We start from the raw sequence: 13,702 nt of genomic DNA on the forward strand, positions 1-13,702 counted from the left end.
ATGGATAATTTTTTTTTTTTTTTTTTTTTTTTAATTGCATGAAGGTAAATTTAGGTCGGCCAAAAGAAAAAAAAGGATTATAGAAAAATAATGGAAATATTAAGGCCGTCCATACATTAAGCTTGACTGCAAGAGGGTGGGACCCCTAAGGAAGTTGACATGACAACGGTCTCGTACGGCGCGGTCCCAGATAAGGACCTCATTGGTCCGCGGTAATGACCGCACTGTCACTGTAGCCGACACCCCTCACAGCTCCGCACGTGCCCTGCACTTTCCACTGTCCACACGCGGCTCCACCATCCTTTTTATATTATTTTATTATTAATATATAAATAATAAATAATACGAGTTTTATTTAAATCCTATCCACCGTAGGATACATTATATTTGTACGGTTCGATTCCACAGAGTTTTGGGCCTCCAACTAAGCCCAAATTCATATTTGTTGCTATTGGGCCTTTTTCCTCAGTCCATTTTCTCATGGGCCTAAGGCCCAAATATTTCTGTTAATTTACATATTTTTTAAATTTTAAGACGAACCATTTAACTCTCTCGAGATCGTAATCGAGTAAACAATATTTATTTAAATTAAGAACGAACGAGAAAGTGGAAAACTAAAATTCTCGTTTATTAAACATGATTCCTTATCCCGTCCCTAAATTTGATTTTTTAAAAATTACGTTGAATATTATATTTTATTTATTTATTAAAATATAGAAATTGAAATCAATAATATATATATATATATATATATATATATATATATATATATATATATATATATATATATATATATATATATATATATATATATATATATATATATAGAACTCTTAATTAATGCATGTTTGGATTGATGTGAATATTTAAAGGCTACATGTGAAAGCATTGAAAATCCAACAAACATTGTGGAAAATTTAATAAGAGCCAGCTAAATGTTAAAATAATTTCATCTATTAATATTCTTTTTTTTATTTTGTTCTAAATTTTTAAATTTTGACATTTTAAACGAGAATTTTAACTTTGAATATGGTTCTATTAATAATTAAAATATTATAAAATATAAATATAGTTACAGATATTAAATGTTTTCGGACGGGTCGGGATGACTCGACACAAAAAATAATCAACCCACGAACTAAATTTTCGATTTTTCAAAAATTAAACTCAATAATATAATATTTAAGATTTGGGTTGGTCGGATTCTCGAGTACTATAAAAGATGTCTAACCCACCGACAAAGCTGCAGAGGCTCTTCTTCTTACCGCGTAAACCAACCGAAAACTACCTGCCTTTGTCGTCTCCATTTCCCTTCCTTTCTGTAACAAAATATGAAATTAAAAAATTGAGAGAAAAAAGAAAAAAAAAAAATCCGTTTCTTGTTCGTTCTCCGTGTCGATTTGATTTCTCAGTACAGTGCTCCAATGGGGTCTCTCCCTCAATCTTCCGACATTCCCCTTTCCATGTCGCCGCCGCCGCCGCCGCCTGAAAAATCCCCAAATCCAAATCAGAGCCCTATCGACGAATCTGCGCTTCTCAATCTCTTCAAATCCCAACAAAATCACCTGAATTTCTTCTTCCACAATCTCGATCTCCCCCAAACTCTCAAATTCGCTGTCACCCTTCTCAACGCCACCGGAACCATCTTCTTCTCCGGCGTCGGAAAATCTGGCTTCGTCGCCAACAAGATCTCACAAACCCTAGTTTCTCTTGGCATTCGCTCCGCTTTTCTTTCCCCACTCGATGCGCTTCATGGAGATATCGGCATTTTGAATTCCGGCGATGTTCTTGTTCTCTTTAGCAAATCCGGCAATACTGAAGAGCTTCTTCGTCTTGTTCCTTGTGCTAGGGCTAAGGGTGCGTATCTCATTGCTGTGACCTCTGTTGAAGGTAATGTGCTTGCTGGGGTTTGTGATATGAATGTGCATTTGCCTCTTGAGCGTGAATTGTGCCCTTTTGATCTTGCCCCTGTTACCTCCACTGCGATTCAAATGGTTTTTGGAGATACTGTGGCTATTGCGCTTATGGGTGCGCGGAATTTGACTAAGGAGGAGTATGCCACTAATCATCCTGCTGGGAGGATCGGCAAGAGCCTCATTTTCAAGGTTACTTCTACTTTTACTTCATCCATTTGTTCTTGAGCTGCTTCTCTTTATGTCTATTGGGATTCGAGGGAGTCCATGATCCTGGGTTTATAAGTAAGGAATACATTTCTATTGGTATGAGACCTTTTGGGGAAGCCTAAAGTAAAGCTAGGAGAGCTTATGCTCGAAGTGCACAATATCATACCATTGTTGTGAGATCCCACATTGATTGGGGAGGAGAACGAAACTGTGATGTCTCATATTGGTTGGGGAGGAGAACAAAACACCCTTTAAGGGTGTGGAAACCTTCCTCTAGCAGACGCGTTTTTAAAGTTTTGAGGGGAAACCCTGAAGGGAAAGCCCGAAGAGGACAATATTTGCTAGCGGTGGGCTTGGGTTTAGGTCGTTACAGTTGGTATCAGAGCCAGACACTCGACGATGTACCAGCCTTCTCGTTGTTCCCCAAAGGGGGTAGAGATACGAGGTGGTGTGCCAGTAAGGACGCTAGCCCAAAAGGGGGGTGGATTTGGTGGTGGTTCTGCATCGATTAGAGAAAGGAATGAGTGTCAGCGAGGGCGCTGGGCCTCGAGGAGGGGTGGATTGTGATGTCCCACATTGGTTAGGGAGGAGAACAAAACACCCTTTATAAGGATGTGGAAACCTTCCCCTAGCAGACGTGTTTTTTAAGCCTTGAGGGGAAACTCGAAAGGAAAAACTCAAAGAGGACAATATTTGCCAGCTGTGGACAATATCTGCTAGCGGTGGGCTTGGGCCGTTACAATTGTGGAGAGTTGTGACTCCGAACATGGTATCAAAGACATGCTCTTAACTTAGCCATGTCAATAGAATCCTCAAGTGTCGAACAAAGGGAGTACTTTGTTCGAGTATTCTATAGACCTCAGGCTCTATAATGTACTTTGTTTGAGAAGAGGATTGTTGAGGATTGTTGGGAGAGAGTCCCACCTGGGTTAATTTAGGGAATGATCATGGGGTTATGAGTAAGGAATACATCTTCATTGGTACGAGGCCATGAGAGCTTATGTTCAAAGTGGATAATATCAATAAGAATCGTGATTCTAAACACCTTCTCGTAGCTGGAGATTCCTTCCTGACCCTATTAAGAACTGTAATCAGGCTCCCATATCAGTTAGATCACCAGTTTTAGTATCTTAATCGAACAGTAGGTGGCAGGCAATGTCTATTTGAACCATGTTTCATTCTTGTCAGATTCTAGGAATAGGCTTTGGTTCTACAAATAAAATGTGATCTAAGAAGCACGGATACTGATAAGACACGACATGGACATAGTGACACATAATGTTTTAAAAACCTAGGACATGGATACTACAATGACATGTTTATACAAGATGAAAATCAAAATCAATCATTTATGTGCTTAAGAATTGAGGTCAATGCATTTTACTCTCTACATCTCTAACGAATGTTAGATCTATGTTGATTTTGTACAACTAGTGTCTAACAAGTGTCGTAGTGTTCTAATTGTTCGATACATGTCAGACACGGATACGTTAGTCCAACTAAAGTGTCCATCCTTAGCCATCTTCCTAAGTCGGAAACCGAATGGTACGTCCTGGCAGATCGACTAGTAACCCTTCTGTTGCAACTATAAATCTTATACTCTTCTCATTTTCTCTTGTAGGCCAAATGACAGTTCAACGAGCAGATCATTGATTAAAATACGTATTGAACATTATATGCTCATCCTTCTTCTGTTAGGTTCTTGTCCTGTGAATTTCAGGGGCATTTGTTTGATCTTGTTGGATTTTGACTGCTTTTATTACATTTCTGCAGAAAATTTTTGGTTTTGAGAGACATCTTTGGGTTTTGATTGCTTGTTTATTGTGATTTCTTCTTTTATAGCCCAATTGATACCTGTAACGACCCAAGCCAACCGCTAGCAGATATTGTCTTCTTTGGCTTTCCTTTTCGGGTTTCCCTTCAAGGTTTTCAAAACGCGTTTGCTAGGGAGAGGTTTTCATACCCTTATAAACAATGCTTCATTTCCCCTCTCCAACCGATGTGGGATCTCACGATCCACCCCCTTCGGGGCCTAGCATCCTCACTGGAACTTGTTCTCCTCTCCAATTGATGTGGGATCTCACAATCTACTCTCTTCGGGGCCCTATCCTCGCTGGCATGCCCAGTGTCCACCCCCTTTGGAGCTCAGCGTCCTCGCTGGCACATCGCCTAGTGTCCTCAATCGATGTGGGCTTGGGCTGTTATGAAGGGGGGTGGACACCGTGTGGTGTGCCAGCGAGGACGCTGGGCCCCGAACGAGGCTGGATTGTGAGATCCCACATCGATTTGAGAGAGGAACCAATGCCAGCAAGGATGCTGGACCCGAAAGGGGGGTGGATTATGAGATCCCACATCGATTTGGGAGGAGACCGAAACATTCTTTAAAGGGTGTTGAAACCTCTCCCTAATAGACGCGTTTAAAAAACCTTGAGGGGAAGCTCAAAGAGGACAATATCTGTTAGTGGTGGCCTTGAGCCGTAGTGGAACTGAGTTTGATTTGTTGCGCTTTACCGTAACTTAGGAACTATGAGAAACGATCTCGAGTCAGCCAACAATACAGAACTTGATATTTGTTATTATGCAGGTAAAAGATGTGATGAAGAAGCAGAATGAGCTTCCTGTGTGCAAAAAAGAAGATCTAATAATGGATCAATTAGTGGAGCTTACGAGCAAAGGATGCGGCTGCCTGCTTGTCATAGATGATGAATATCACCTCATTGGGACATTCACAGATGGTGATTTGCGGCGCACTCTCAAAGCTAGTGGTGAAGCCATCTTCAAGCTCACGGTAGGCCAAATGTGCAACAGGTATCAATCTTTAATACCCACTTGTTTTAGCTGACTCCATGAGAGGTACTTGCTTGTACAAGTTCTTGCTGTTTGTTGAACTTGTCCCGTATGGCAGGAACCCGAGAACGATCGATCCCGAGGCGATGGCGGTCGACGCAATGAAAAAGATGGAAGCACCGCCATCTCCTGTACAATTTCTGCCTGTTATCAATCAGCAAGCTATGTTGATTGGCATTATCACATTACATGGCCTAGTTTCTGCAGGACTGTGAGTGGCATATGTCTCCCATTTCTTTGTCTGCATTAGAGGTTTCTATTATTGTTCAGTCTTTTTTGTGTAACACTGTTCATCATTGATAGCCCTGTCTAAGTATAGTGATTACATAAGTGTAAGAAAACTCGATACGTAGAGGATGAATCATGTCGTTTTCATATATTTGTCTTTATACGGCATGTGAGAACTGTTACTACTCTCGAAAACTCTCGAAAACATAGGTTAACAGATACGGATGGTGTTGAGCTTAGAATGAAGATGTTCGATCGTAAATCTCCCCACCATATACACATACTCAAGTGAAAAATAAGTTAGATTCTACACGACCTGTAATGGCCAAGCCCCCCACCCCTAGCAGATATTGTCCTCTTTGAGCTTCCTCTCAAGGTTTTTAAAACGCGTTTGCTAGGGAGAGGTTTTCACACCCTTATAAAGAATGTTTCGTGCTCTTCCCCAACCGATGTGGGATCTCACAATCTGTCCCCTTCGGGTCCCAGCGTCTTCGCTCGCACTCGTTCCCTTCTCCAATCGATGTGGGACCCCCCAATCCACCCTCCTTCGGTGTCCAGCATCCTTGCTGGCACACCGCCTCATGTCCGCCCCCCCTCCCTTCGGGGCTGAGCCTTCTCGCTGGCACATCACTCGGTGTCTGGCTTTGATTCCATTTGTAATGGCCCAAACCCACCGCTAGCAGATATTGTCCGCTTTGGGCTTTCCCTTTCGGATTTTCTCTCAAGGTTTTTAAAATGCGTCTGCTAAGGAGAAATTTTCACACTTTTATAAAAAATGCTTCGTTCTCCTTCCGATGTGGGATCTCACATTACCAAACCTTGTGAAACTTAAGAAAACAAGAAATGAAAATTAAGAAAAAAATATGTATGGCTTTCGCAAAATGAGCTCGGGGCAAGGTGTCTAAGTGCGAATGAAGTATGCACGACTCGGGTAAGATGATATTTAGACATGTACTCTCTTTAACGAAATCTCTAGGCTTGTCGATAGGACCTCATGAATAGGCCTGCAGTCTCGATACGACCTCATGAACAAATGGAAGGTATATTAGGATCAACATTCTCAATTCTAATGGGGAAAATCTTGTGTACACATAATGGTAGTATGTCATGTCGTCTCATCCCCACAACATCTGAGAATGTCACGTGTTATTTCCAACTCATGCACAAGCTGTAATAGCCCAATCCCACCGCTAACAGATATTGTCCGTTTTGGTCCATTACGTATTGCCCTCAGTTTCACAGTTTTAAAACGCGTCTACTAGAGAGAGGTTTCCACACCCTTATAAAGAATGTTTTGTTTCCCTCTCCAACCGATGTGAGATCTTACACAAGCTAAGTAACGTTCGGGGGATTTAAGGAATATTTCACTCTAACTCTAGAAGCTAAGTGAGTTTCGTTTCCCCTTGAACTCTTACGATTCAAATGCATCTCCTCGAGCTTTGTGGGTCGTAGTTCCGCTTCGTAATCACATGAACTCTATATTGTGGTATCAAAAATCACAAGTTTATTACATCCACATTAATGCGCCTAACTGATATCATTACAGCTTTGACTAATGTTCTTTACAACAAGACCAAAGATTTAAAAGAAAGAATGAAATCTAAGTGTGTCCAAAGCAACAATGCCCCAATACTCTCCTATGTCCAAATGCACCATACATTAATTACAAACTATATATCAACAGCGCAGCGTAGCGTAGCAGATATCATCGCCCTTTCAGAGGAAAACCTGGCTGCTATCGACGTCGAATTCCATCTGATCCAAGTTCGATACGACACCGTCTCGAAAGGTATGTTCTTCCAAATCCATTTCCCACATAACCCCATAATCTGATTCATTATTTTTTGGGCAGAAAAGTTGATCAGTTTTGGGATTATTGTCTTGTTTCTCTTGAGGAAGCTGCTGAAGGAGATGGAGAAAAGAACAGCTGCCTGTGTGGCTATGGCTGATCTGTTCGGGAGCTATCGAAGACGATAACGAAGCGATATCGATATCGACATTGTAGCTAGAAGGCATCACGGTCTTGCTCGGATCACTCGGAGGGGGAGATGGAGCTCGGACGAGTACAGAAGGAACGTGCTCGAAGTTTCCGAACGTGAAATGCTGGTTGAGTTTGTTGTTGTAGTCTTCTTGCTTCCCCTTTTGAAACACTCTACACAAAACCCAATCCTCCTGCACTCACATAAATTGGTTCATTTTGTTAATTTTGAACTTTGGAGGGACTAAAAAATAAATATTCTTTCTTAATGCAAACCAAGAAAACTTCATTAAATTGAATATGACCAAAGTGGAAAAAGACACCAACTTTTGTGTTGTTACCCTTTAAGGGTACATGAATATAATTCTTTCCAAATTGAAGGACTAAAAAGAAAAAAAAAAAAAATAATGAAAAATCCAACCTTTGGGAGCCTATGAGGGGCCTCTAGACGAAATTCATGCATAATCCATCCCGTTTTAATCCCATTTGGAGCTCGGTTTCTATAAAACACCAAAGTCTTTTTCATCCCCACGATCTCTCCCGTTGACGAATCCACCACCGTTCGATCTTTCCCAGTCGCTTTCCAATATCCACATGTCGTCGCACGATTGGTTCGATATCCCGTCGCGTATTTTCGATCTCGAAAGCTGAAGAAGTACCACTCGTTGCTATTCAGCTTTGCCACCTCTTTTAATTCCCAAAAAACAAAAAAGAATTAATTAGCTAAATTAATCTTTCGCTTTCATTAACTATATATGATTGAACTTGTTCTATTTAAGTAATGAATAATTTACCGAATAAAATAGAAACTAAGGCCTAAGGCTAATGAAGCCTATGATTAAGATATTAATCAACTATATAATTAATAAATAAACGTATTTTTTCACGCTAAATTACAAAATCGCCCTATCATAAAGGTATGATTAGCAATGTAATGATGATCATAAACAACAAAACAAGATTTGTTTGCATGAAAGAAAGATTTGATATATAATTTTGTGAAGAACTAAGAACAAAGAAGAAATGAATCAATAATTAATGAAGCTTGTTCTACAAGTTGAAGCTAGCTCAAGCACTTGTGGGAAAATGGGTATTATGACTCATCAACTTATATTATATTACTTCAATTATGGGACCAAAAGTTTCTCAATTTTGATCCATTGTTTTCCCTCTCTTCTACGTGTCTTCCCTAAACAAAACCTTATCTAATAGTTCGAGAGCGAAATAGAGCTTCGGTCTTGAAAAAAAACGCTAAAAATAGCTCAACGATCAAAGCATCTGATGGAATATTCTCGAAACAAAACGCTGAAAGACAAGATTTTTACACGAATGCACGTATTTGTACGTGGGGTAGGAGAGAAAGAGAGATTCTTTGGATATTTAATGTGAATGAGGTTGAGGTCGTGGTCGAGGTCGAGATAAAATCCGATCCTCGTAAAAGGGTTGGGATTTAGCCAATTGTCATGAAATTAATGCCTCTTAAAACCACCTCGTATGACATCGAAAGGTAAACAAAGAACCAAAAACACAGATTTTTTGTCATACAAAACCACATCGTACTACACAAAAACATTGGAAAATCTTTGTTCTTTACAAGTTCATGCAAAAAAGTTCATCTTTTTACACACAAAACATCAACCAAACCAATTGATTAAGAAACATATGAACGAATTGAAGAAAACCCATTATGAATCCAAGAAAAACCCTCGAAAATAGCTGAGATTCATAGGAAAAAGAGCCTACCAGGAAGCTGCCATGGCTCACAAGTATGCAAATCAATCTCCACAAGAGTGCCCTTAAGAACTTGTTCATTCATAATCTTTTTGTAAAGATAATGACAAACCAATTCTTCATCACTTGGGTAGAATCTAAACCCAGGAGGAAGGGAGGCTCCAATATCTTTAAGCCCCATTGCTAAGAACAACTAAGAACTTAAGAACAAAATTATGGGTATTAAACTCAAGAGAAATGAAGAAGAAGAGAGCAATTTGGGGAAGGAAATGGGTATCTAATAAGGAATGAAGATTTGGTTGTATTGATATATATAGTTGGGGTATGAATGAAAAAGGGGTTTATTTCCTATAAGTTGATATAAGCTTTTGGCAGGCCATGCTTATATGCATAGGGAGTTAGTTATAATGGTAAAGTTTTCAAGCAAAATCCCAAGTTGCAAGAAATCTTGAACAAAGGGATGATGACTATAAATTTAATTTTTTTTTATTTTTTATTTTTTTAATTTTGAAAAGAAAATTGTGCAAAAGGTCAAAAAAGTTTGATAAAGAAACAATCCAAAACAACCCTTTTTCCAATTACAATTATTAAAAATGGGGTTTGGAGTTAAATTTTTTGTATTGAAAACCCTAATTTGAAATTGGTTTTTCTTGAGTTGTACGTAATGTAATAATTTATTGGATTTTGAATTTTACTTGGTGTTAATCGCATTAAGTAAACTCGATCCCACCGCTCTGATGTGGCTGGTAATTTTTCGTTGTTGATGTACGAGAGAGAAGTATTTCAAATTTACATCTTAATTGTCGTGCGTCGTGGCTTGTTGAATAAATTTTCATAAGAATGTCGGCATATTATGACACCTGAGTAAAAAAGTGTAACAACTCAAGCCCACTGTTAGCAGATATTGTTCGCTTTGGCCTGTTACGTATTGTCATCAACCTCACAGTTTTAAAACGTGTCTACTAGGGAGAGGTTTCACACCCTTATAAGGAATGTTTCGTTCTCCTCTCCAATGGATGTGGGATCTCACAATTGTGTAATAACTCAATCCCACCAAGCCCACTACTAGCAGATATTGTCCGTTTTGGCCTGTTACGTATCGTCGTCAACCTCACGATTTTTAAAACGTGTCTAATAGGAGAGGTATTCACACCCTTATGAGAAATGTTTCGTTCTCCTCTCCAACCAATGTGGGATCTCACAAAAAGAGTACATTTAATTAATCAAGACCACATATAAATAACAGTGGTCCCGAGAATATGACATAATAATTGAAAATTGTTTGATAGTTACTACCTAAATCAACAACGTGTACCTTTATTATTCGTCGCTCAATCATCAGAACTCAGAAGTTACGGAATTGAGGGTTGCTAATAAAGTTTATATGAATGAAACGAGATCATATCTGAATGAAAATTAAAAAAAAAATGTTTTTAAAAAATTGATAGTTACATTAATTAATTAAGAATATTTTAAACAATTATTAATTCCCTTCATAAGAGTCCTCTCTCCTTTCTCTCTCATATTCAAAATAGAAATAAAAGAATAAAAAAAAGTCCTATATTTTAATAAGTATTTTAGGTTTCTAAATAAAAATTAAATTAACAATATTTTTAAATTTTAGTTCTAGTTAGGCAGATGATTCTCTTGAACCAATGTACTAATATGATACTTAATAGAAACTTTGATATTACACTCTAAAAACAAATACCTCAACATAGTTAGGAGATGATGTGATGGTTTAATAAACATAACGTTTGTCTTAATTTATACTCGTAGTAAACAAATTAGTATATAAGAACGTTACAAGGCTCGAGAGGTTAGCATATAAATACATGTCAATAAAATTAGCTCGGGCATGAATTACGTAATGCCCGTTTGTTCAGTCCTGTGAGCTATTTCAGTGTTATTATTTTGTCTCTTCATCTATCTGGTATCAAAGCCACTTGGGAAGGAAATTTTGAGGCAGTACATTGACTATAGAGTTAAGATATACATACATGTCAATAAAATTAGCTCGTGTATGAATTACGTAACGCACGTTTGCTCAGCCCTGTAAGCTATTTCAGTGTTATTGTTTTGTCTCTTTCATTTGGCTGGTATCAAACCACTCGAGAAGGAAATTTTGAAGTAGTGTATTGGTTAAAGAGTTAAGCATATACATACATGTCAATAAAATTAGCTTGTGTATGCATTACGTAATGCACGTTTGCTTAGCCCTGTAAGCTATTTCAGTGTTATTATTTTGTCTCCGTCATTTATCCGATATCAAAACCACTCGGGAAGGAAATTATGAGGCAGTATATTGATTAAAGAGTTAAGCATATACGTACATGTCAATAAAATTAGCTGGTGTATGAATTACGCAACGCACGTTTACAGCCCTGTAAGCTATTTCAGTGTTATTAGTTTGTCTCTTCATCTGTCTGGTATCAAAGCCACTCAGGAAGGAAATTCTGAGGCAGTATATTGATTATAGAGTTAGGCATATACATCAATGTCAATAAAATTAGCTCGTGTATGAATTACGCAACGCACGTTTGTAGCCCTATAAGCTATTTCAGTGTTATTATTTTGTCTGTGTATGAATTACGCAACGCACGTTTGTAGCCCTATAAGCTATTTTAGTTTTATTATTTTGTCTCTTTTATTTGTCTGTATCAAAGCCATTTGGGAAGGAAATTCTGAGGCAGCATATTGATTATAGAGTTAAGCATATACATCCATGTCAATAAAATTAGCTCGTGTATGAATTATGCAACACAAGTTTGCAGCCCAGTAAGCTATTTCAGTGGTATTATTTTGTCTCTTTCATTTATCTGGTATCAAAGCCACTCGGGAAGGAAATTTTGAAGCAGCATGTTAATTATAGAGTTAAGCATATACATACATGTCAATAAAATTAGCTCGTGTAATTACGTAATGCGTGTTTGCTCAGCCCTGTTAGCAATTTCAATGTTATTATTTTGTCTCTCCATCTATCTGGTATCAAAGCCACTCATAAAGGAAATTTCGAGGCAGTATGAATTAAAAAGTTAAACAACTCTTCAAAAAGACCCGTAACTTATCGTATCATATTCTCATTTGATTTAAATACTAAACCCGAAAAAAAAATGTATAAAGTAGAAGGCTAAAAATGTATGTCTTTCCAAATACAATTCTAATATGATTGATACTCAATAATTAGAGCTTTGGATAGGTACTTTGGCCAAATCAAACAAACAAAAGTTCATTCTCTTGATAAGCATATTAACCATTTTTATCTTTAACTACAAAAACATATATATATATATATATATATATATATATTCAATAATGATAAGAAAAGACTATTTTATAAGATGGGAAAGTATTTGAATCAATTAAATCATGGCTACATTTATTAAATTATATTAATCAAGGTTGAGATACATTTCATTATACAAATGGGACCTATGCTAATGATCATATAAAAAGATTATATTATATGATAAATCCATAGTTCAAGAATGTAACACGTCAATAAGAGAATGGCAATAATTTTTTAATATATGGACAAAAGTATGCACATCACGAAGTGTACAAAAATTTTAAAATAATTGTATATGTCAAGAATCATTGGACAAGTGTCAAATAAAATCATGTTTTTTTTTTTTTTTTTTTTTTTTTTTTTTTGTAATCATACCCTTACAAAAATTCATATTATTTGAGGACCGGGTCATGAGAAAAATTAGTGAAACAGTATCGATTTCATTATATATGTCTTATTCAATTAAGTTAAATAAAAAATATATATATATTTAAAATGTTTGTGGGACAGAAATGGGAATGATCTCGGGTTATGAACTTATAATCTATAATCGACAGCTCAACTTCAACAGACACGTGGTTTAAAACCTTATATGAAAAAGCAGTCAATTATGCAATTTGGTGTATCTTTATCCATATCGAGGGATGAAAATGGTTTAGCTCAATGTTGAGAGACGTTTGTCCCCTTCGTAATTATACTTTTTTGAAATGTTTGTGGGTCATGGAGAGGGAAATGAAGCATTCCTTATAAGAGTGTGAAACGAAGCCCTAGGAGACACGTTTTGAAACCATGAGGCTGACGGTGATACGTAATGGGCCAAAGCGGACAATATCAGCTAGCAGTGGGTTTAGGCTGTTACAAATGATATCAGGGCTAGACACCGGGCGGTATGCCAACGAGGACGTTGGGCCTCCAGGGAGTGGATTGTGAGACCCCACATCAGTTGTAGAGAGGAACGAAACATTCCTTATAAAAGTGTGGACAATATTAAGTGGGCTTCGATTGTTACACCCAACCTCTCATTTAGGTTCGTTCTTCTTATGTATCGTCACCGTCATTTTTTTTTTAAATAATGTTAACGTGTAGTTAAAATTTCGAGAGTTATACTAAAAAAACAATGAATTTAGTAGGTAGGGAAAGATGGATTAAAAGATTAAATTAGATAAAAAGGGAAAAGAGATGGTAACATAATTAATTAGGGATATGATTTCAAGGAGAGGATTAGTTATGAAAATGATGTAATTAATAATTGAAGGTACAAAAAAAAAAACCCCTAATTTGAGGAGAAAGAGCCACGTAAGCACTAGAAGTTGAATTTATGTATACATGTGATGGGAAAATGTATACTAAGGAACAAGTAAATGAAAATATGACGTATGAAAAGCATATTATAAACCAAAAAATAATAATTGAAACTATATAAAATACAAATTATTTAATGAATTGTATTGTTAGGGTTCTTTTCTAAAGAGGGAATTTTGTTAGGTAATGTATATCAAAGATGAT

At 37.3% G+C, this 13,702-nt stretch overlaps 2 protein-coding genes across 2 annotated transcripts; one reads left to right on the forward strand and one right to left on the reverse strand.

Moving 5' to 3' along the window:
- Nucleotides 1–1,242: 1,242 nt before the first annotated feature.
- Nucleotides 1,243–5,347, forward strand: LOC111811871 (putative arabinose 5-phosphate isomerase). Its single transcript, XM_023698909.2, has 3 exons — nt 1,243–2,105; nt 4,708–4,931; nt 5,029–5,347. The coding sequence occupies exons 1-3, from the start codon at nt 1,425–1,427 to the stop codon at nt 5,183–5,185; spliced, it is 1,062 nt and encodes a 353-aa protein (XP_023554677.1). The 5' UTR covers nt 1,243–1,424; the 3' UTR covers nt 5,186–5,347.
- A 1,338-nt stretch (nt 5,348–6,685) lies between these two features.
- On the reverse strand, nt 6,686–9,291 carry LOC111811872 (NAC domain-containing protein 21/22). The gene is made up of 3 exons (XM_023698910.2): nt 8,920–9,291; nt 7,598–7,863; nt 6,686–7,370 (listed from the first exon to the last, which is right to left on the reverse strand). The coding sequence occupies exons 1-3, from the start codon at nt 9,086–9,088 to the stop codon at nt 6,915–6,917; spliced, it is 891 nt and encodes a 296-aa protein (XP_023554678.1). The 5' UTR covers nt 9,089–9,291; the 3' UTR covers nt 6,686–6,914.
- Nucleotides 9,292–13,702: the final 4,411 nt, after the last annotated feature.

This window comes from Cucurbita pepo, chromosome 15 (genome assembly GCF_057944985.1).
Source record: "Cucurbita pepo subsp. pepo isolate OVF chromosome 15, ASM5794498v1, whole genome shotgun sequence".
In the NCBI taxonomy this organism is placed as follows: domain Eukaryota; kingdom Viridiplantae; phylum Streptophyta; class Magnoliopsida; order Cucurbitales; family Cucurbitaceae; genus Cucurbita; species Cucurbita pepo.

Coding starts and splice junctions, on each gene's coding strand:
- LOC111811871 (XM_023698909.2), top strand. CDS start 1,425: ATGGGGTCTCTCCCTCAATCTTCCGACATTCCCCTTTCCATGTCGCCG. Junction 2,106..4,707: donor GCAAGAGCCTCATTTTCAAG/GTTACTTCTACT, acceptor GTTATTATGCAG/GTAAAAGATGTGATGAAGAA. Junction 4,932..5,028: donor GTAGGCCAAATGTGCAACAG/GTATCAATCTTT, acceptor CCCGTATGGCAG/GAACCCGAGAACGATCGATC.
- LOC111811872 (XM_023698910.2), bottom strand. CDS start 9,088: ATGGGGCTTAAAGATATTGGAGCCTCCCTTCCTCCTGGGTTTAGATTC. Junction 7,864..8,919: donor TGAGCCATGGCAGCTTCCTG/GTAGGCTCTTTT, acceptor GGGAATTAAAAG/AGGTGGCAAAGCTGAATAGC. Junction 7,371..7,597: donor CCCCTCATAGGCTCCCAAAG/GTTGGATTTTTC, acceptor ATGTGAGTGCAG/GAGGATTGGGTTTTGTGTAG.